At 43.7% G+C, this 23,473-nt stretch overlaps 1 protein-coding gene across 1 annotated transcript in view; it reads right to left on the bottom strand.

Moving 5' to 3' along the window:
- Positions 1-23,080, bottom strand: part of KCNJ3 (potassium channel, inwardly rectifying subfamily J, member 3) — a 182,135-nt gene extending 159,055 nt beyond the window's left edge. The window contains exons 1-2 of the mRNA XM_015421223.1: positions 22,397-23,080; positions 7,795-8,011 (exon numbers count right to left, since the gene is read on the bottom strand). Of these exons, the coding sequence (XP_015276709.1) occupies positions 7,795-8,011; positions 22,397-23,080 (901 nt within the window). The remainder of the gene's footprint in view (positions 1-7,794; positions 8,012-22,396) is intronic.
- Positions 23,081-23,473: the final 393 nt, after the last annotated feature.

Here is a 23,473-nt window from a genome sequence, read left to right as displayed (position 1 = left end):
TCTCAGCTTTGTTAGGGGTAGGAAACAATGCAAACATCTTTTCAGTGAGAAGGGAAAAGGGGGCTTCACAACTGCTAATACAGCCACACATCTCTTGGTTGAGATAAATATAGAAATCATATAGATAAACTTTTACCCCACCCTCCCAAAAAGATGCAGAGTGCTTTGAAGTAAATATAAATAAATATATTAGAAACCCACAAAGAGGATTTTTAAAAATTAAATACCACACACTTCACATTCACAAAGTACACGAATGACTATCAGCATGTGCCATGTGACTGTGAATCAAAGGAGTCTCTCAAATGCTAAACTGACAACTATGGAATCATGAAAAACTTAAGCTTTCACTTTAAAATTTGAAGTAAATTGCCCTTGTGCTTATCGTGAAAACAAAAAAAGATGTGTGCAAATTCTGCTAAATACTTAGGAACTAGACGTCTATATATGGCACATTCCCTCCAGTTCATGTTTCATAATCTGTAATCTGCAACAAAATTGAAGGCAATCAATTAAAGCATGTAAACTGAGCAAATTTGCCTACTTTGCATAATTTATTCTAGTTATGCATTCCAATTTTTTTTCATGAGACGAAGAGTGACCTATTTTGTTCAGAATTTGGAAGCTCTTCCTGTCGATCTTGAATGTCACATAAGAGGTAGCAATGTAAAGATTTTCAGATATGAAAACTGTCATCCAAAACTAGTTATCTATGTGAAAATATATTTCTTGACATATCCTTATAAGTGCTACAATTGTGGGCTATTTTAAAAAAAACAGCATTGGAATCATTGCAAAAGCCAGCACAACAGCATATTCAGGTACATTACCCAGTCACCAATGCTGCACAACTACTAAAGAGGAAAGCTCAGGCATTTCCTAACCAACACTGGCCACAGAAACACACTAAAGGTGATGAACATCTGGGTCTCAAGGCATTTACAACAACTGTGCTGCCATAGATCCACAAAATAACATTTGTCGACAGAATGCCCACTATATTTGATGCTAAACTTAATTTCATAACCATTGCATAAACCAGACTGTAATTGGTTTTCAGTTTCTTCAATTAGGACACAGGCAACTTTGCTGAAACAAAGTCAATAAGGAGAGGGGCTGTGGCTGAATGGTATAGCATCTGCCCAGCATGAGAAAGTCCCTGATTCAATCCCTGACATTGCCAGTTAAAAGAATCAGGCAGTAGGTGATGTGAAAGACCTCTACCTGAGAACCTGGAGAGCCACTGCAAGTCTGAGTAGACAATATTGACCCTGATGGACCAAGGGTCTGATTCAGTATACGGCAGCTTCACATATTCATGAGATCAATATACATCCATAGTGTAGGAATCACCAACATAGGAGTTTGAGGGATGGCCCTGCAATGGTTTTTCTCCTTTCTCCATGGTCAGGGACAGAGGGTGGCGCCTGGCGGGGAGATCTCTCAGTGATACCCACAGTCAAGTATCACAGGGGGCAATCCTCTTGCCAATGTTGTTTAATGTCTATATGAGCCCCCTCGCCCAGTTGGCCTGGGAGCTTGGTCTGGGGTGCCACCCATATGCAGATCACACCCGGCTCTATCTGCTGATGGGCAGCTGCCCAGATTCCACGCCAGAAAATCTGACCAGGGCACTGGAGGCCATGGCTGGATGGTTGCAGCAGAGCTGGCTGAAACTTAATCCCACAAAGACAGAGGGCCTGTACCGAAACCCGGGCGGTTGAGTCAGGACCTGTGCCAGTCCAGAGGGTGAAGAGCCTGGGGGTAATCCTGGATGCCTTGCTTACTATGGAGGCCCAGGTCACCACAGTTGCTGCCAGGTCTGCCTTTTATCATCTTCGGCAGATCAGGCAGCTGGCTCCCTACCTCTCCCCCCAGGACTTGGCTACAGTGACCAATGCAATGGTCACTTCCAGGCTTGATTACTGTAACTCACTCTATGCGGGCTTGCCCTTGCTGCTGATCCAGAAACTCCAGCTGGTGCACAAATGCAGTGGAGGACTTGCTGACTGTGTCACCTTTGTGGGCACACACCCAGTCGCTGCTATGCTATTTGCACTGATTGAGTACCAGATCCACTTTAAGGCACTGGTTTTGACCTTTAAAGTCTTGCATGGCCACAGACCGACATGCCTGCAGAACTGCCTTTCCCCATATGTGTCCCGGAAAGCCTTGTGCTCAATGGTTCAGCATCTGCTGCTAGTCCCCAGCCCGAGGGTCATCTGTCTAGCCTTGACCAGGGCCAGGGCTTTTTTGGCCCTGACCCACTAGAACAAGTTCCCATTTGAGATCAGGGCCCTGCAGGTAGGATTGCCAAATCGTTCTTACCTTGTGGTGGGGGGCTCCCGCTCGGCACTTTGCGCATGCGCGCCACATGCACATTACCCGGATATGACGTGATGACGCCGGGCACGCTGAGGGCGGGGCCACAGACATTTGAGGGGGAAACTCTATGTTTTCCCCTCAAATGGCTGGGGCCCCGCCCCCAGCGTGCCCGGCGTCATCACGTCACATCCGGGTGACGTGCATGCCGGGGTGGGGTTTCCCCCAGGGCCCGATTCCGCGGCGGCGGAAATCGGGCCTCCAAAGCGGGGGGAAATCCGCCCCCTGGGGGGAATTGGCAGCCCTACCTGCAGGACTTATTATCATTCCATGGGGCCTGTAAGACGGAGCTGTTTTGCCAGGCCTTTGGTTGAGGCAGAGGCCATCCAATGAAGCTGACCTCCTTCACTGAAGTTTCACATCATTATTTGTCCCAGATTAAGATGATCTCTGGACTCTACCACTCCAACTGAAACTGTGATTGTGTTTATACACGGCTGTTTTAAACTGTATAACTTAGTTGTTTTAAATACTGTTATATTTATTAGTGTATGTTTTTATCTATTTATGATGTGATCCGCTCTGAGCCCACTTGCAGGGAGGGCAGAATACAAACCCAAATAAATAAATAAGATGTATATTTCTTATGCATTAAATCAATTTCCATGCTTTAGAGCATCATCCCCACCTTACATGGCAACTCCTGGTATCTGGCTTTGATTTTGCACTCTACTTTAATTAGCCTTCTGCAATTGCTAATAATCAAACTCAATAGTTTTTTATTTGACCTCCAGTTAATTCATCTTCATTTACACTCTAGTTAGAATTCTTTGTCCTACAATTGCATCTCTATCTGTATATATGTTCTATTTTTTATTGTCCACATTTTTAATCATTTGATTTTATGGTTTTTTTAAAATTATCTTGTATTATTTTGTGAACCCCCTCCAGGTCTCCAAAGCAGCAGCATCTGTATATATGTTCTATTTTTTATTGTCCAAATTTTTAATCATTTGATTTTATGGGTTTTTTAAAGTTATCTTGTATTATTCTGTGAACTACCTCCAGGTCTCCAAAGCAGCAGCAGATAAATGTTTTAAAGATATATTTACAAAATTGTGTGTGTGTAAAAATTATGTTTTCATAGGATTCCTTTCTGCAAATCAAACCATTCACCACTCATCAGCTGTTACTTTTAACATCAAGAATACCTAAAATTTAGCAAGTTCACAGGGGAGAATTCAAAAATGAAAACCCAGGGAAAAAAAAAGCAGACTGACCCAGGGCTATAGCCAGAAAATTCTGGGTGGTGGGAAATTGGGAAATCCAGGGGGGTGGAAGAGAGAAGAACCCCCCCCGCCTCTCTGTCGGAGAAGCGCAGGCTCACTGGGTTTTCTTCCTGCTTCTGCAGACAAAGTCAGCTGTGGAAGCAGAAAAAGACTGCCCCCCACGCCTCTCCAACTGTCGTAGAGGCACAGGCTCATTGGGTATGCTTCCTACAGCAGCTCTTCAACAATGAATTGTATTTTTGGCTCTTCACCCCAACCCCCCCCCCCCCATGAGCTGCTGCCGCAAATAGGAGTTTTGGTAACTCTTCATTCAAACCCTACCACACCCAACAAGTCTGACATCTGTGAAAAGAGGTGCCTACCAGGGTCCTTTCCAGGTCAGGATCAGCCCTGCTGCCACACTGAGGATCATCCGAACTAAGGATTTTTACAGTTTATTCACACTATGGGAATGGGAACAGGTAGGGAGGGTGCCGGGTGGAGCTATGGGCCTGGAAGGCACGGGACCAGCTAGCTAATCATGGGCAGGGAGCAGGTAGGGAGGGCGGAGCAGGTGATGTCACACGGTGCCAGAACCAGTGAATCAGAAGGCGCAGGACCGGCTAATCACGAGCAGGGCATGGCACGGTGTGAATCAACTGAAATAATACACAAATAAATATTTTTAAAAACTGTTTTCTGGCATAGAAACTTGTGGGGCATGGCTGTAAAATGAGGGGGTGTGGCCCCAACATGCCCCACCGTAGCTATGGACCCAGTCTGACCCATCAAAACAAGTAGTGATAGCACAGCTGGCATAGTCCTGTGATTCTGACAGATACCATGCAAAAGCAATCAGGCGCATTGGTGATGTCCACCATGTTCAACACCCATAAGTATATATGACATCTTAGAACCATCCAGGGAAGCAAAATGAAGGGATGGTCAAAAGCCTGCCTGTTTGTCAGGGATTCTGAGGAGGTTTGAAAGGCAGGCGTCTTTTAAGGTGTGGGGAGAAGTGGAGTTTGCTATTTTGTTTTTGGGTTTAACTGATGATTTTTATTGTAAGCCACCTTGAACCATGAGGAAAGGCAGGATATAAATGTCTTAATTAATAAATAGCTACAGGACAGACACTGGGACTGTTAGACAGGGAGCACTTGGCCCACAGCAGGCTCCTCTTTATGGACAAATGGGACTTGACCCCTCCAAGAAAAAAAATGCATTTAAAGACTTAGTTGTATTACTCATTTAAAGATTCCTGTGTGGCCTAGGCTAAGTCACTTACTAATTAACTCTGGTTTTCTTCTGGTTGTCCAATCCCATGGCTTCTCTCTCAGGTCTGAGTCTTTAGTTTCAAGCTGGCTTCTCTCTCAGGCCTCTTTGAGGCTGTCAGGACAAGGGGGGAGCCTACAGTCTCGAGACTCATAAGGCAAGACTCCCTTGCAATGGTTGTCAGTAGAGGGAGGGCCCATTTAATTGGTTCACTTTTCAGCCCTTCTTCTCAATTAATTATCAAAACTTTCAGCCGATGGCTGCTGAGACTGCCAGCAGTTGTGGGTAGGGTTCCCAAAGTATAAACTTGTGCAGTAGGGTTTCCACTCCTCCAGGATTGGCATAGAGTCTCAATGAGATCAGCATTAATCTCCAGGAGATGACTGAAAGCAATCATGGAGTTTTCAATAGTTCTATATTATATTAAAAATGTTTGGGGTGGGGGAACAACTTCCTCAGTTATAACTGTCTTTGTATCAGTGCCTCACATAGCACCCGATATGGAGACTGTGAGCTTTAGTGGCAGCTGTATGGAGAGGTTGGAGGCTGCATATTTAACACCTTCAAGGAATGTCTGCAAAAATTACAGCTATAACTATTGCGGTATAGTAGGAGGAGGAGGAGGAGGAGGAGGAGGAGGAAGAGGAAGAGGAAGAGGAAGAAGAAGAAGAAGAAGAAGAAGAGGAAGAGGAAGAGGAAGAAGAGGAAGAGGAGGAGGAGGAGGAGGAGGAGATTGGATTTATACCCCGCCCTTCATTACCTGAAGGAGACTCAGAACAGCTTACAATCCTTTTCCCTTTCCCCTTCCCCTCCCCTGTGAGGTAGGTGGGGCTGAGAGAACTCTCTTGAGAACTGCCCTTGAGAGCAGCTCTGAGAGAACTGTGACTGACCCAAGGTCACACCAGCAGCTGCATGTGGAGGAGTGGGGAATCAATCCCGGTCCTCCCAGATTAGAGTCCACGCTCCTAACCGCTACACCAAACTGGCTCTCTGGAATGTCTCGGTAACTTCTTACATTTATTTTGTAAGGGAAGACCTCATGTATGAGGACTATGGAAATTGGTACAGAGCATTTATATAATGTTTCTGAGTGCTCAAAGAACTTCACTGGTATAATTCCATTAACCATGATAAAAGTAGTGTATCATACGTTACTTAGAGAAATTTAGTTAAGCAATATCAGGTTGGCTGCATGTTATGTTCTACATACAATCATTGTTGTTTTGAATCTTTAATATAAAGAGACACCCCTTCTTCAACTTCTTTGGGAGCTGGCAATCCCAAAGGTATGTTATAGCCTGCCTAATTTAATTTATAAAAATGATGTAAATACACAAGGGATAATTATCAGATCTAGTGTGATAATGCAAAAAGTAACTTTCAGTTGTCTTTTGCTAGAGTGGCAGATAATACTTTTTGAAAAATACAGTACAGGTGGAAGTGAAGGGCTTTTGTTTGGCATATGGTGGTTATCCAAGTGTGCACAAACACACAAGAAAACTGTACATGTGTGTTGAAGACATACGCACCACTGTATTATTATTATTGATGATGATGATGATGATAATTCGATTTATTAATCACCCTATCCTGGCTTACGCTGGGCTCTGGGCAATGTACAAAAGGCAAAATGCCATAAAACAAATACAAATTTTAAAATATCCGTATACAGTCAATAAAATAAATCCAGAATAAAAGATCCCCAATGATGATTTATAATTTCCTGTTGTAGTGATGCATACTATGCATGAGTAAGAGAAATTGTCCCCACCAACTTCAGACCTCACCAGCCACTGGTGGAGCAGCATGTAGATTGTAATAGGCCATTCCACAGGCACCTCTCTAATATGACTGGCCATACTGGTCAGGCAGCACAACCCATAAATTATGCCACATTATTTGCACACTGCAAGCCTAGTACATTGCGCTAACCAGTGCAAAGTAGATTGTGTGTGGTCTTTCCCATCCCTACTATTTGCCCAAATCTACCAAACACATCCATTTGCTCTGTTCCATATAAATACTAAGTCCATCAAGAGTTTTTGTTGAGCAAGACCCAACATCTCAATGGAATGTGCAACATTACAAATGCAGTGAAGCATGAAGTTTTTTCCGAGGAATTTTTTTCTGACTAAATTTAATGGTTTATAACAGCAAACTTGAAAAAAATAATAAACATTTTGGTTAAGTAATTCCCCTTAAAAACAGATTTATTTCTTACACATACATGTATCCCACTTATAAGCAAAAAAACCAGACAAGCTACAATTAATTGACATATTATAGGGGTACTCTCTGCACAATTACAATCCAGCTGCCAACTGTGTTTTGCAGGGTATTACTCTGGTTGTACTTAGGACTTCTGGAATGCTTGCTGTGGAGGAACACATTTTTTTAAAGGATGCCATTGGAATTACAATTGCTGAAAATACTTTTTTCCCCATGAAGGACCCATCAATCAAGAGGCAGGCATATAGTAAGATACTACATCCTGGTTTGCAAAGTTCAACTGCACAACTCAGTTTCTCTGATATAACCTACTGTGTATAAACACCACAAGAAAACGCCTACACTGCTAAGAGAAGACGTAAAGTCAATGCAAGCTGAATACCAACACAAGGCAAGTTGCTGTGAAGCAATACTATCCCAACCTACAGAAAATACATCATCATCTCATTAGGCTGCTTTCTTTCTTACATATTTTGACATGAAACAGGTAAATCTGTGGAATATGTGCCTAATAGATTTAAAACATTCAGTATTTAGGTCACCTTGTCACTGTCGATAATAATCACCTGCAACACTAAGCACAGAAATACCTTTGTAGTTTATTTTGGGGATGGGGGTGGAGAGGAATAAGACTTGAAATTGAGGAGGGGGGCAGCTACTACATCTGTGGTTTGGTGAGCTTTGAGATCACTGTACTCACCAGTTGTTTCCACGATGCCCTCTAGGATGACAACTATCTCAAACTGTTCAGTCTGCATGCTTCGCTGAGAAAGGTCATAGAAGGGACTTTTGGAATCGATCACATGGCAAATTGTAAGTGGCGAAACAAGGAAAAGTTGGTCTGCTCCTGTACTAAAGCCTACATCCAGTTCAAGTTGATCGAGAGGAAGAAATTCACCCTCAGGTGTTTGGCGAGACTACATAAAACATGAAGAGAGAGAGAGAGAGAGAGAAGGGGAGGGAAAAAATCAGCAACCAGTTCAGTGATTTTCAAGTCAGTGTGACAGCAAGTCACATCCTTGCCAACACTTTGCGCCATCAATCATCTGAGAGAAAATCCAAACAAATGATTATGCAGCTATGTTATAAAGGAGGGAAGGGAGGGCAGAAGCCAAACATTACAGAACATACATGAATTATTTATAAATACATCTTACTATAATTAAAGCTCGCTGGCTCATAAGACATGAAAAACTGCTTGGCAGGAAAACGTGGCTGCTAAAACAAGTGACAGAGACAGCGTACATCCAATTATATCCTGCCAGCAGGGAGGGGCACCCAAGGTATCAACACATGAAGCTGCCTTACGCTAACCCTGTACACACTATAGTGAATGCACATACATTTTTACTGTATACATGTAAACTTGTGTGTAAGAAACAGGCCAACATATGTTCACTTTAGAAATAAATGTGGGGTTCAGCTGCACATGTGTCGAATGTCATGTAAAAATGACATGTGTATAAAAATACCGTACATGGATTGTTTGTACATTCATTGTAACATTAATACAGGCAGGGCTATTTTTGGGCAGGAACGCACAGGAACGGAGTTCCGGCTGGCGCCTGAGTTGGCCACGCCCAGCAGGAACTCATTAGCATAATAGGCCACACCCAACAGCAGAAACTCATTAGGATTGGCTACATTAGGGGTGTGTTGCCTAACATGCAAATAAGTTCCTGCTACAAAAAAATACCTGGGTTTTGACAACAAACAAGGTAAACAGAATAAGAAGCAAAAGGTGGGTGTGGCTGGATGACCACACTTCTGGTAACATGTGGGTGTGGCTTAATATGCTAATGTGTGGTGCTGTCAGGGGTGTGTCCCAATATGCTAATGCGTTTCTGCTGTTAGGTGTGGCCTATTATGCTAATGAGTTCCTGCTGGACTTTTTCTACAAAAAAAGCCCTGAATACAGGTCTACAGAGTCAGACAATAGGCATATCAAGGTCAGTACTTTCCACTCTGTCTAGCAAAAGCACTTCAGGAACTCAGGGAGAGTTATTTCACATCATCTCCTGTTCAATCCTTTTAACTGGATATCTGGAGACTGAACTTGGGATCTTCTGCATCTATCACTTGAGCCACAGCCTCTCCCTATACTGCAAGGAAAATGACGGAGAAGAGAACTTGCCTGTTGCCATTCTTCCTGCATTCCATTCATACGGCTTTACAGGATGGTCTAACACTTGCATTACTGGGGAGTTTCCTCTGTAATGTTATTGTAAGTTTGAACCACACGGGTGTTCCTCTATACAAACAACTAAAAATTTAGTTGGGTATCTACAGATTGGTTTTCCAAAAGGCAATGACACCGATGGAATACACTGACCCATTACAACAGCCCAGTTGCTCTCCTAAATATATAGGCACAGACACTCTCCTGTATATTTGGCTCCCAATATCTTAGCTCCTAGGGTATGGCTGGCAGTCACATGAAACAGCTAAAACTAAATATGGTTATATGCATCTTAACCCATCTTAAAGTACTTTAAATTTGAATCAATGTATGTTACAATCCTGAACATTTGCACCAGTTTATATGCATAGGAAATATCCTGTAATTCAAGCATAGTATTGTGTGGCATGACAGCGCGCCAATGAATCATTCAGGACTCTTCTTTGTAAGCAGTATCTGCTCAACGGTTAAGCACAGGTAGCTGAATGTAAGCTGCCTCCAGGTGACTGATTTTACTTTAGAAACTTAAATTCAATTGCTTTGTCTAAACTCTATTGTGGATGAGGTTCTGCTTGCATTAACAGAATGAGTGGAAGGAAGCCTGCCATGATACATCCCACATGATGAGGCATCATGAACAGCTTTCCAGGGGCACAGGGTAGTACAGAAAAAACCAGGAAAGCCCCTTTCATGTGTTGAACTGCAGTTCTCTGAATTCTGGCCATTACCTATATTAGACAGGCCTGGCTAATACCATATTCTTAAGTCATGCATTCAGAAAATTTATATTCCACATATCCATAAATGTGTTCAAGGCAACTAACAACTAAAACAATATAGAAATACCAATATTTGTTTCTATGGTGGCATACACCCAAACACCTTCACCTTGATTAGTTTATAAGGATCCAGACTAGGGATGGGCATGGACTGGACCACAGAACTAATTTTTCCAAGGACCATGGCCCAGTTTATGGTCTGTGATCCCGGTCCATGCCATCACAATCACATGGACCTCTCACAACTCTCCCAGGAGATTTGTAAGGTCCATGTCAGTGGGGTTTGCAAAAGCCATTTAAAAGGAATGCATGAGGGAAGGCCGAGCAGTGACTTTACCCACTTCTGGGTGGGTGAAGTTGGTGCTCACCTTCACTCACATACCCCATGGCTTTGACCCATGGCTTTTGTAAAACCATGCAGCGCATCAGGGAAAGCTGAGCGATGATGTCACCTACTTCTGCATGGGTGAACTCGCCACTCGGCCTTCAGTCGTGGACCATGCAGCTTTGCCAAAGCCATTTAAATGTTCACCCAGAAGGGAACTGGAAGTGGGGGAAGTCACCGCTTGGCCTTCACTCACGCACTGTGTGGTTTTGCAAAAGACATTTAAAAGGAACTCATTTCCTTTAAGTAGCTTTGTAAGCCATGCAAATTCACAGACCAAACAGGCCATGACCTGGTCTGTTAAACATGGAGGTTCATGGTCCAAAGGTCTGTAATCCCACAAACCTTGGACCTCTGTGGTCCGTCGTTGTTGTTTTTTTCTGGACCATGGCCATCCCTAATCCAGACCTTCTATGGTTGAACTAGTACATAGATGGGGGAAAAATTTCACTGCCAGAATCTGTTTTTGTGTGCAGTGTCTAGCTATTTAAAGGTGCTTAATAAATGATAAATAAATAATAATTGATAGTCTACGATAGACATATGACAGAATGGCTTACCGCGTCCTTCAACAAAGTTTGAAGACTTCCTTCAGCATAAGAAAATTTGCTCCAATGACCATACCTCCTCCGCCAGAGGAAAAACCACTTCTGTTTGCTAGGCTCAAGGAAGATTTCAAACTTTGCTGTGCAGAGTAGCTGGATACAAGCCAATATTTAAAATTCTTGTCATTTAGTCACCTTAGAACCAAAATTACACATAAATATGGTTCCTCTCCATGGGTTTGATCCAGCCAGCTTTTCTACTTGTAAAAAAGGGAGGAAGGAGTTTCCTTTGACAACTAAAAAGGCTAGAAATCATGGGACCTGCATTGACATAAAGCCATGAGGTATGGAGGCTGTAACAAGGAGGTGAATTGGCTGACCTTGAGTGCAAAAAATTGGCAAGAGCCAAACCAATTCTAGAGGGCTTTCTAGTATAAAGGAATCAGAGATAAAGTACTCTTACTTGGAAATATGTTCAAACTACTCAAATTGTGAAACAATGAATAAGCACAGCTACTGAAAAATAACTGGCCCCAAAATAAAGAGATGATAACATGCAGTAGAACAAATCAGGGTGAAGACTGCATCACTATGCAGTAAGCTTTTTTTTAATTATAAAGACCAGCATGATTATGAACTTGTAAAGCTATCTCGTATCATTGGTCGATCTAACAATATTATATACTCAAGCTGACAAGATATTCTCCAGGATCCCAAGCAGAATAAGTTCTTCCCCAATATGTGCTATACCAGATTTTGTTTATTTAAAACATTCTACTTTTCCTTAAATATTCTTCCTCAATTCCTTAAATATTTTTGGCCACTGTGTGGACAGAGTGTTGGACTGGATGGGCCACTGGCCTGATCCATCATTGGCTTCTCTTATGTTCTTATTTTAGGAGATTCTGAGACCCTTCATCGGGAGATGCTAGTGACTGACCTTGGGATGTTCTGCATGCACAACATACATGCTACACACTCTAATTTTCATTAATTAGAGCCACACTCAAATTTAAAGTTTAAGATTTAAACATGATACATGCTTAGGCTGCATTCAGATGGCAATCATAACCATTATGAACTTGGCTTGTCAGGATGTTGCAGACTCCTCCCTTCCCTCCCCTATAGATGGAGCAAGATGAAGGAATCAGGGGCCTATTACTGCGTGGGTGTTTTCCCTTGCTTTCACCATGGATGTCTGTCAGATCTTGCCATTCTTGACTGATTTTTTCCCCTTCAGTGCTCACTTTGCTTTCTGGATACTGTTTCCCCAAGTTTTCTATGAGTGCTTTTGTGCCCATTTATCCCTTGTTTCACTTCCAAACCGAAGGTAATTCAAAAGCATACAGATTCCCTCAGATTTCTCCATGCCCTTCTGCCGCCACTCAAAGGAACTCCCCGCCCACATCAAGGTTGTTCCGCCCACTCTGCACCCCCCCACTCTGCACCCACTCTGCATCCCCCCCATTGATTGTTGTACAAGCTCCATTTCCCCCTCAATTTTAAATTTAATTTTTTTTACAAGCGTCATGAGTCTAGCAATATGAGACTATCGCTAGTCTCAGATCACAGAATAAAAAAAATAAAACAACAGGGAAAGTTTAAAAGGAGCTTCATGCAAACAAAATAAAGGGGGGAATCATCAGCACAGAATGAAACTGATATGAGATGTAAAGCGAGAGAGGCACTGGGATGGGAAGCCTAAAGCTTTGAAAATATTTTTCCCTTCAATACTTTAGTGAACAAAGTTGGGGGGGAGCATTTTGGCAGGCAGGCTCTGGAAGCCTAACATTAAAATGGTGGCTGGACCACATGGACCTTCTGCACACTGCCAACCTTAAGAATCACTTGGGATCGATCTATTTGGAGGACAGAGTACAATCCACACAGGACAGGCTCTCAAAACTACCAAGATCCATCCAGTGTGCAGAATCAAATTAGTAAAGGTAAGGGTTTCCCTTGCTCAAAAGCCAGTCGAATCCAACTCTAGGGATGTGATGCTCATCTCCGTTTCCAAGCCGAAGAGCCAGCGCTGTTCAAAGACATTTCCATGATTATGTGGCCGGCATGACTAGACGCCTTCCGGTCTGCAGTTCAGCGTCTTAACCACTTGAGCCACTGCAGCACCTTAGAATCAAATTAGAGAATTACAAAGAGAAAACCATGCAAATTTGCAAGAAAGGGCAGGAAATTATTGTTACTATGCAGCTGTGCTAGGGCATCGGCAAAAATATCCCAATTTTTTTAAGTTTAGTGGCACAAGACTAAAAAAGCTCTCACCCTGGCATGGATAGCCCAGGCAAGCCCGATATTATCAGCTCTTGGAAGCTAAGCAGGGCTGACCCTGGCAAGTATTTGGATGGGAGACCTCCAGAGAATATCAGGGCCGGGAGGCTAGACACAGGCTATCAAGCCACTTCTCTGAACATCCCCCATGCCCCAGTATGAGTCGACAGATGTCTCCATGACTTCCAGGCACGAGCACACACACGCATGCACACATACACAAAATTCAAAAATACCAAAAACAAACAAAAAAAGACTTTAAAAGCTCTCCCGGGCTTCTGTGAGAGGACTCCTCCCCCATACAAATTGCAGCCCTGTGCAAAGTGTGATAGAATTGCAGCCAGCTCTGCACAGGTACATGTACACACATAAACGTTGCCAACTATCACAGTTTGCAATGCCAGTGTCAGTGGGTTCTACCACACATTCTGTACACTCAACATGTTTCCCCATATTATGAGATCATGTGATTCTTTCCCATTTTTCACAGTGGCCAATAATACAGCAGAGAATCCCCTAGTCCTTGGCAATATGAAAAACGGGGCTTTGCTGCTGCTTCTCAGTTTCAAAAAAAAGTCTGGTCAATTTCAACATTGGGTTTTCCCCTTTGCCTGTATTCTCTTCTGTTCATTTTCATTCAACAAACTAACACAAAAATGCCTGTGCAAAGCTTGAACCACGAGGATTTAAATGGAAGGCGCTTGCTGAATGCTACTACACAACTGTGTTAGGGCAACTGTGTAATTTAAAAAAACACCTTTGCATGCCACCCCCCACACATCACAAGTGACACTCCACCCCTATTTAGAAAAGTGTGTGTTTTCTAAATTGTAGCTGTAGAATAAACACACCAGAGTAAAAAGAATGGTGCATAAAGTGGGCACAGAATCCAAAGTCAAGATTAAAGGCTTACTGCTCTGAAAACCTGCAGTAAGATATGCATGCATAATGGGCCATGGTTAGTTTTCAAACTCCAGCAAACCATGTTGTACAAATGCAGCCACGCAGATTAACCAAGATTAGTCTTCCTCTCACTAACTGGGTTTTTAAACTACAGTTATATCCAGGTTTAAAATTTGGTCAGTGAAAGGAAAACTAACTCCAGTTAAACCACAGCCTGCATTCATACGTCATGGATAGCCAGAGCTACCTTTTAACTGCAATATCCTTCATCATGCTCTGCACGAGAAAGAAAGGATTGATGGCAGAGTGAGATCCATGTGCAAGCTTGGCAACCAGCTCTGTCCATGCACATCAATATATTTAATTTTCAACTTGCCCCATATGTGAATAATTAAATTCAGAGACTGTAGCCATGAACAGAGAAGACAGATCTTTCTACAAAGCTGGGGGGGGAAACCCTTCTGAAATCTAAACAAACAAACTAACAAGCATCAGGGTATTAAAACACCCCAAAATAATAGAAGCAACAACTGTAGGAATTAATGCACTCTCTGTTGCTGCTGTGGGGGATGCTAGGAAACCACAACATTATTGCCAACCTTCAAGCCTTGGTTTCTGTCAGTAAAAGGGAAGTGGAGGGGAGAAGGCCCTTTCTAGGGCTGTTTTGGCCTCTGAGGGAGGAGTCAACTCATCAGTTCCAGATCTGGCAGTGACCACTGAGCAACTTGATACTATGTAACTTGCATGACTCACCCAGGACTGGCTGCTTACTACTGTTCGACTAATTTGAAACTAACAACTATACAACTATACCACGACAGTGTGGTATAGTTGTTAGTTTCAAATTAGGATATCAGATATACAGGTCTGAATCCTCACTCTGCTGTGGAAGCTCACTGAGAGGCCCTGGGATTGTCACACATTGTCAGGCTAACCTACCTCACAGGGTTGTTGGGAGGATAAAATGGAGCAGGGGAAAGTGTTGTAAGGTGATTTTTGGTCCCCCTTGTGGATAAAGGGGGTTATAAGAGAAATAAATAAATAATATAGCTAAAGATGTTTTGTGACAGTTAAACAGTGGGTGGGTGGGAAGGAAGCAGGCAGCCCTGCAGCCAGAAACTTTTTGGTGGGGGAGCACGTTTTGGGTGGGGTCAAACAGCAGCCACACACCCTTGGGTCAAGCAAGGAGGGTCAAGCAGCACCCTAAGGTCAAGCAAGCAGGGCCCCTGCCTCTCTCACTGCCTCGGCCTGTCTGGCAGGGGGGCTGGAACACGCTACCAGGTAAGGCTGCCTCCCAGCCAGTAGGCCGGCTGGGGCTGCTCTTGGGCTTGCCACACCAAACAAACCCTGAGTGAGCAGCTTGCTCCGGAGGAGTTGGGGCAGCAGCAGGGAGCTGACGACAGGGCAGCCAGCAAGCAAGGGAGGAAAGCAAGCCAGCCACACCACAGGCAGGTAAGCACCACATCTGCTTTCCCCTCTGCCCTCCAATCTGGCTCATGGCTCTTGCTCACTCGGCAATTTAGGCTGGGCCGGAACCAACTGTGCCAGCGCCAAGCGCACACTCCTTCCCCACCTGCTCTCATTCATTCACTCCACTGGGTGGGCATCAGCCAGCAAGCTAGCCGCTCTCACCACTTCCCTCCTGACCAGCAGCCCCAGGCTCCCTCCACCTCCTGGGGAGGGGGGAATGGGAGATGAGGAGGCAGGGCAAATTCAGGAGGAAGCATTGCCCCCAAGGGCCCTCTTGGGCTACAGTCCTGGAATCAGGGAAAGGTAAGGATATAGGGGTTGCCAGGAGGAGGGAGAAAGAAAATACTGTGTTGAGGGGGATATAGAGGAAAGGGAGATGCCCCCCACAAGTCCTTGTGGGTTCCCAGCTTTAGTTTAATCAAAGTTATGTTTATCATATGAATGCACTGTTAGAAGCAAATAAACAAGTTTACTTAGGACAGAACCAGGCCACACAATGCTGCCTCTAAACTGTGGAGTCTTATGAGCAAAAATTCTACTTTGTGAGCACCTGGCATTAAAGTCAGGCCCGTAGCTACAGTGGGGCATCTTGGGGCTAGCCCTCCCCCCCCTGACTTGCTAGCAAGGCCCCCTGGCTTCCCATCCAGCCCAGGGCTTCACAGCCTTCTCCCCTGGATTAATTTGATTAGCCAGTGCCCCCTAAGAAATTTAAATGCCCCCTGACTTTAAAAAATCCTGGCTATAGGCCTGATTAAAGCTGTGAGCAAGTGATTTGGCTACTGTATAAATTAGTTTGCTCTGGAGCCATGCTTCCTGAGCTAAGTCAAAAATGTGTGAGCCGGAGGCTAAAAAACTGTGAGCTAACTCACACTAACTCAACTCAGAGGAAACACTGGCCACAACCTGAGCCTATTCTATACATTTTGAACACACAGAATTTATTGTATAGCAAATTATATTGCAAAAGATTTAGCAATAGATATTGAAAGAATTCCATTGCTAATATCTATACATGTCATATATCAGACCCTAGCGTGCGTTCTCTCTCTCTCTTTTAGGTTTGAAATTATATGCCATTAGTATGAAGGAAAACCTCAGATGACATATATCAGTTTTTATCTGACACCGTTCCAATAAGACAAAAAATGAAATTTCACTAGATTATATGGCCATGTTTTCACAGCTATGCCATTCTATCACGCAACCATGAGCTTTTACATAAATATTTTAAACATGATGTATTCCTTAAAATTCATCTGTGCATACCATGCAACTCTGGACATCTGTAGCATTTTGTTTTGAAAGTTTAAGAGATCGTGATTACTTACAGGGAATTTGTATATAATCAGAAAACAAAGAATGGCCTAAATGCTGACAGATGACAAGGTCTGAAGCTAAGCAAAACTTGCAGGGGAGAAAGGAGATACGTTGCTAAAGATGGATCAGATCCAGTAACCTGTCAGAGGAAGATGGTAGAGGAAGTGGATTTTTGCTGCTTTCCCCTTCCCCCGGAGTTCCTTCTGCTAGGCTAGATGAACCCCTGGTCTGATCCAGCAGGGCACGTCCTGTGTTCTTTATAAGTGTGTACTTGAATTCTTGTCCTAAATTGTTCAAAGTTCTTTCAACATTTTTTTTTTAAAATCTGGTTGATGGTTTGTATTCTTGATATTTCTCTCATATTTTGGAGGGATGTATTTTTTATCCTTTTTTATACTGATTTTTTGGAAGCTATCTCAGGAGGAATGCTAAGTGTGGAAGGGGTGTTAAATAAATAGGTTTTGTGTAACTCCGTTTGCTCAAAGTAATCTCTTGTTCTCTCCTTTTCCTCTGTTGTCTTCCTCAGTGCTGAAATGTCAATAGTAAGTTCCACTGAGTGTGTTTGCTGTTGTTACTCTATAAAAACAAGGTTCAGGTATTTTATTTATTTATTTATTTATTTACCTTTCAACTTTCTACCCCGCTCGAACCCCCCCAGGGGGTCTCTGAGCGGCTTACAGTTAATCATTATCCCTACCTATGGCCACATATACTGGGGATGGGGACTGCCCTACCGGCACCCTGTGGAGGGTCTTTGTTGGTCTGCTTAAGTAAGGATACCATATTAAGGACTTATGTAAAATGAATCAATCTTTATTCCACAGATACCTATATAATAAAAGTGGAATCTGCACCAAAACTTAATTCTCTAATGTGTTTGGGTACAGTACGTTAGAAATCAGATTTCACTTTGATTCTTGAGGCCAGCTGGGAATCATGGCAAAGGTATTCTGGGGTAGGAGATACAGCGTTGAAATACAGGAGCTGGTTGAAGATGAATGTTAAGACTCAGTTCTGATTTTCTAATGATATTGCCCAAGAATTAAGATCACAGGGAGAGGCCGTCCTGACTGTCCCATCAATCAAAGAAGCCCATTTGGTGGGTACATGAGAGATAGCCTTTTCATTGACAGCCCTGCAGTTATTGAACAACCTCCACAGGGAGGTGCGTCTAGCTCCCTCACTTCCAGTCCCTAGGAGGCAGCTGAAGATGGCTATATTAGGACCTAGGTTCCCTTTAAGCTGCACCAGGCTGCGCTGGTGCACCGATTTACCTCGCCCAGCGCAGCAATTTTTACCGGAGCGCAGGCACGGGAGGTTCCCTTTCCAATAGTATGCACGGATCCGTTTGGTCAGGCAGCAAAGAAACACGGCAGTATGATTTGTGTTTCCTAATCTGGCCTGGCCCTGCCTCCCCTCAGCAGGAGTTTGCTTCCCCTATGAAAGGAGGCGCTGTTGCCCTGCCCGGCAGTCCTCTGCCTTGTGCTGCTGGAGATACCCTGGCCTAGAAGGTGGCTTCTGCTACTTTACAAAGTGGCTGTGTGTCCCTGTGAGCTAGCAAGGTTAGTTGGCGTTGGGAGAAGTTGGGGGGGGAGCTGTCCTCAGCAGCGTGCTGGAGACAATTGGGTGGCTTCTGCTGCTTTGTAAAGTGACTCTTTTGTCTCTGAGCCAGCAGGGTGGGTTGGAGAAGGTGGAGGGGGAAGCCATTCTCAGCAGCGTGCTGGAGACGATTGGGTGGCTTCTGCTGCTTTGCAAAGTGACTCTGTGTTGTCTCTGAGCCGGCAGGGTGAGTTGGAGAAGGGGGGGAGCCGTCCTCAGCAGCGTGCTTCCTTGCAACTTGGCTGGACATATAACACCACTATATCTTAACAAGCTGTAGTGTATGTAGACATTGCTGGACATATAACACCACTATATCTTAACATTATTAATTAGGCAGATGGATTTGTCCAGACATACTGCCAAGCGTGAAATCTGGAAGTGGTCGTTCTAAATAATTTTCTTCAGTTAATCAAACACAAGTATTTCAGATCCTATCATTTTGGAGACAATTTGTTCCATTTATTTATTAATACACACTTTCCACATTTGCTCCTTCTCCTTCTGGTCTATAACATTCCATCACCTCTCATGCCATCAAAATGAGAACAATCTACGAAGACACTCTCCAAGTTCCACGGGGACAAACAAGAACTGAGAATGAGCTATACCATGCTCCTTCATAGTTCCCATTTAATTCCAGGCCTTGTATAAGAAAACTCTACTGTTGTGCCCAAGTTAACCGCAGAATTTTTTACATTTCTGGCTGGTGGGCAAGATAAAAAAATGATAATAAATAAAACTGCCTCAATCCTCCTTATCTGCTGTTTACCTCTCTCTTCCACCCACTCCCAGCCAGAGACTGACTTTTTTCCAGTTCATACACTCCAGCATCTAAGTTCATAAACTATATAGCATCAATGGTATCAGGATTTCTGAACCTCACTTTAACTGATATCATAATGTTGTTTATAGGTTAAAGACATTAATTCCCCTTATATCTTTTAAATCCAAAGTTCTTCAATGGAAAATTGTTTTCAATAGACTATCCTTCTGATCTTTGTATTTAGAAGGAATAAATCTGGTGTTCTTTTACAGACTGCGATCTAGACTGTATTTTGCAGTAAGAGGTTAGGAAACACATCTCACATTTTACTGAATATTCTTGTAGTGCTTTTTAAGAAAATCCTTTCCATTACCTACATCACCTTACACACACACACCCCAAAAAAAGGAATCTAAATGGTATAGATTTTTTTCTTGGTAATCCAGCTTTCACATATATTAAACATCTATGCATATTTTGTTCTAAATTAAGACACACAGTATACACTCCCCACAGCCAGATTATATAACAAGTTGGGGGTATTCTTTAAAAGTGTGCAATAAGGCATTCATGTAAAAACAATACAAAATGCAATACTCTTGATGTTTTTGGTCTTAAATCCTTTTTATGTCAGTATAAAAATAAAAATAGAGAGTTAAATATATATAATAAGATGCCCATTGGACACTGAATGCTACAGAAATTGTGCAACTGAGTGGAAAAGAGGAGCAATGCCCTGTTGTAAAGTTGAGCACATATTTTGAATGGCAGTTGTTTCTGAAAGCAGTTTCAGCTATTTCAAATCATATGCAGAGACATCTCAATTTTACAGAAAGGGGCAACTTTTTATCAACCACTGCAGTAACTGGTGCACAATGCAAATCTGATCTCACAGCAAACAATAATTTAAATTTGAGGTTGAGCTAAGTTTTGCAGGCTGTTCTTCGTAAGTGATTATTACAGCCTAATAACAAAAGTCTAGTCGGACTCAACTATGCGACTGAACCACAACAACAAAAGTCTGCTATGTGGTAGGTGAGATGCCCTCTAAAGACTAGACAAACATCAACCAGGATCTCTCACATGTAATTTATTTTACCACTTCAAATTACTGATCAAAAATAATTACCTCTTTAAATAGAAACTGAAAAAAGCAGAACTAACATGCATGTTATTGTGACTTAACTGTGATAGACAACAGATATTGAGACCTGGCATTTCTTTCTCCCAGAGAAGAAGAAGAGATGGTTTTTATACCCTGCTTTTCACTACCTGAAGGAGGCTTACAATTGCCTTCCCTTCCTCTCCCCAGAACAGGCACCTTGTGAGGTAGGTGGGGCTGAGAGAGCTCTGAAAGAACTTTGACTGGCCCAAGGTCACCCAGCTGGCTTCATGTGAAGGAGTGGGGAATCAAACCCAGTTCTCCAGAGTAGAGTTTGCTACTCTTAACCACTATACCAAACACAAATTTGGAATATGTATGTCCTCTGGGAGAGAGAAATGCCAGGTTTCAGCTTCTATTGTCTATCACAGTTATGTCTACCATCCTGGGCAAGGCCAGCTGTAGTTACAAACTTCCTTTCTTCACAATTTACTTTTCATTTTTTCATCCTGTAATCAGCTGGGAACTGGAAGAGGCTCTTGAGCTCTAACTGCTGGTACCTTGGCTGAACCAGCATTCATAGGCTTAAGTCTGTTATGTAAATTGCTAACTTTTGGTCTGAATGTTACATCTGTCTTCACCCTATGAAGCTGTATCATGCTTAGCGGTCACAGCAACAAACTAAAATGTATTAACTAGTAATGACTAGTGAGCAATGGTGAAAGCAATGGGTGAACCCACCTGAACCCATTTGGAACTACTCATATATAGCATGCTGCATATATGTTACACTGAAGCCACTGAGCTCCACCGTCCTCAAAAACCAAGGTTGAAAGGCTTGCAAACCTCAAGCATAATACTCAGGAATTCCAAGAAAGTAACTTCTATTTTGTCATCTGACTTAATGTTTTGCCCCAACAGCTACATCTGCATCAATGTTAACTGTCATCATAGTTGGACCAAACCACGGTTTTCAAACCATGGCAGCAAGTTACACTTTGGTGCTGGTTATGGTCAACAGAAAGTGCCAGAGCAGAGGCAACATTAACCAGTTAGATGTAAAACTCCCAAGGAAAGTGAGAATGCATGTGCAAAAGAGGGAGGGAGGGAGGAGCATGTAAGACCTCAAGGTGCCCCTGGTGGTTAGGACACTGTGCACAAGGGGGCACAAACAATCTATAGTCACCATTACGTAGCAATGTACAGTGCCGATGGTACTATAACTAGGTATTTTAATTTTTTAAAGGTTACAGCTGTCAATGATACCGTCACTGCACACAAGCCACACTCCTGAAGTTAGGCCTCCAATGAACTCAAAGAAACACCTTTATGGTATGGGGGAAGGGGTTATGACTTGTTCAAAGGACTGGTCTGGAAAAGTATTTTGTTCTTTTAGCAGCACCAGATGTAATCAATTCGTTTTATTACAAATACACAAGCATATACTGGTCTTCAGTAGGAATTGATAACAAAAAGATAGGAACAGATGGTTTAGTGGGTTTAAGGAATAAAAAAAGAGGCAATGTGTCCTAGTGAAATATTTCAGACAGCACAAAAAGAACAGGGAGGGGGAAGAAAATCTAAATGTAAAAGTCTGGAAGAGAGCTTGAATCCTAGTTTGAGAAGCTATTTACATGGAATAAAGAGAAAAGAAAATGGAATTGGGATTTTAAAAATCAGATAATCCATCCTGAGCCTTCTAAGGAGAGCAGAATAGCAATTACCGGTATGTACCCTGGAGACAACTGGAGTAGACATACACAGATAAGAACTCATGGGAAATTCCCAAGCAAATGCACTAGAAGTGGGAAAAGTCAAAGGAAGGTACCAGGCTGATAATGAGTTGAGGGAGATGTGAAGAGTAGACTGGAAAAAGAGGAGACAGGTACAAATGACTTTGAGAGAAAGAGACAACCTAGAGGAATGTGCAGATGCAATTAGCATAGAGGACTAAAACTTCAACTAACTTACTTTGAGGAGTTTGCAGCGGATCTGTGCAGAGACCATGTGGCTGTTGCGGAGGTTGCCCACCCTGAACATGAGCGTGAGTTTGCCATCCCTCATGGAGATAGCAGCATGTTCACTGAACATCAACGTCTCTGCCCGTTTCTTAGGTTGTGACATCTTGATGAACATACAGCCAATGAGAAATGCATCCACAATGGAGCCCAGGATGGACTGGAACAGGAAGAGGATGATGCCCTCCGGACATTTGTCCGTAATGTACCGGTAGCCATAACCAATGGTAGCCTCTGTCTCTATGAAGAACAGGAAGGCAGAGGGGAAGTTGTAGACATTGGCCACGCAGGGAGTATACTCATCGTCGTGGGATCTGTTCAGGTCACCCCGTATGTAGGCAATGACCCACCACATGGAGGCCATAAAGAGCCAGGCCACGGTGTAGGTGAGGATGAAGATGAAGAGGTTCCAGCGCCACTTGAGATCCACCAAGGTGGTGAACAGGTCTGACAGGTAGCGGCTGGTCTCGCTGCCCAAGTTGCCGTGCTGCACGTTGCACCTGCCATTCTTGTCCACGAACCGCTGGCGCTTTTTCTTGTGGGCTGACGCCTGCTGCTGGGGGTGGAAGCCCGAGCCGCTGGACGAGGTGGTCACGACCTGGTAATCGTCCCCAAATTTCCTTCGGAGTGCAGACATACTACGGAGGGGCTAGCCAGCGTCACCGACCTGCTGCTGGGTGAAAGGGGGGGGGGGACAGGGCTCTCTTCGGACTCTCCCCCCTCCCCGCTCAACACCAGGCGCCCCTGCTGCAGAGAGGTCCCATTGTCGCTTTTGCCTCGCTGCTCCGTACTGCAGCTCGGTCTCGCGGCGTCTTCAGCCACTCCGGGAAGTTGAGGGAGAGGGGAGCGCGGGGGCGAGGGCGAGAGCGGCTGGGTGGGCGCGAAGCCGCCTGCAGTCGGTCAGACGGGCCGTCGCTCTTTGGCGCCGTTTTTCCCGCCTCGCCTCAGCGCTCCCGCCCGGACCCGCCGCAAAGGCATCGCTCGGCAGCCCTCCTCCTCGCCAGCTCCCGCCCGGACCTCTCCGCGTGCC

Source organism: Gekko japonicus, unplaced genomic scaffold, assembly GCF_001447785.1.
Source record: "Gekko japonicus isolate JY-2015 unplaced genomic scaffold, Gekko_japonicus_V1.1 scaffold331, whole genome shotgun sequence".
Classification (NCBI taxonomy): domain Eukaryota; kingdom Metazoa; phylum Chordata; class Lepidosauria; order Squamata; family Gekkonidae; genus Gekko; species Gekko japonicus.
Note: the sequence above shows the minus strand (reverse complement) of the source record. Positions and strands in the feature narration are given on the sequence as shown.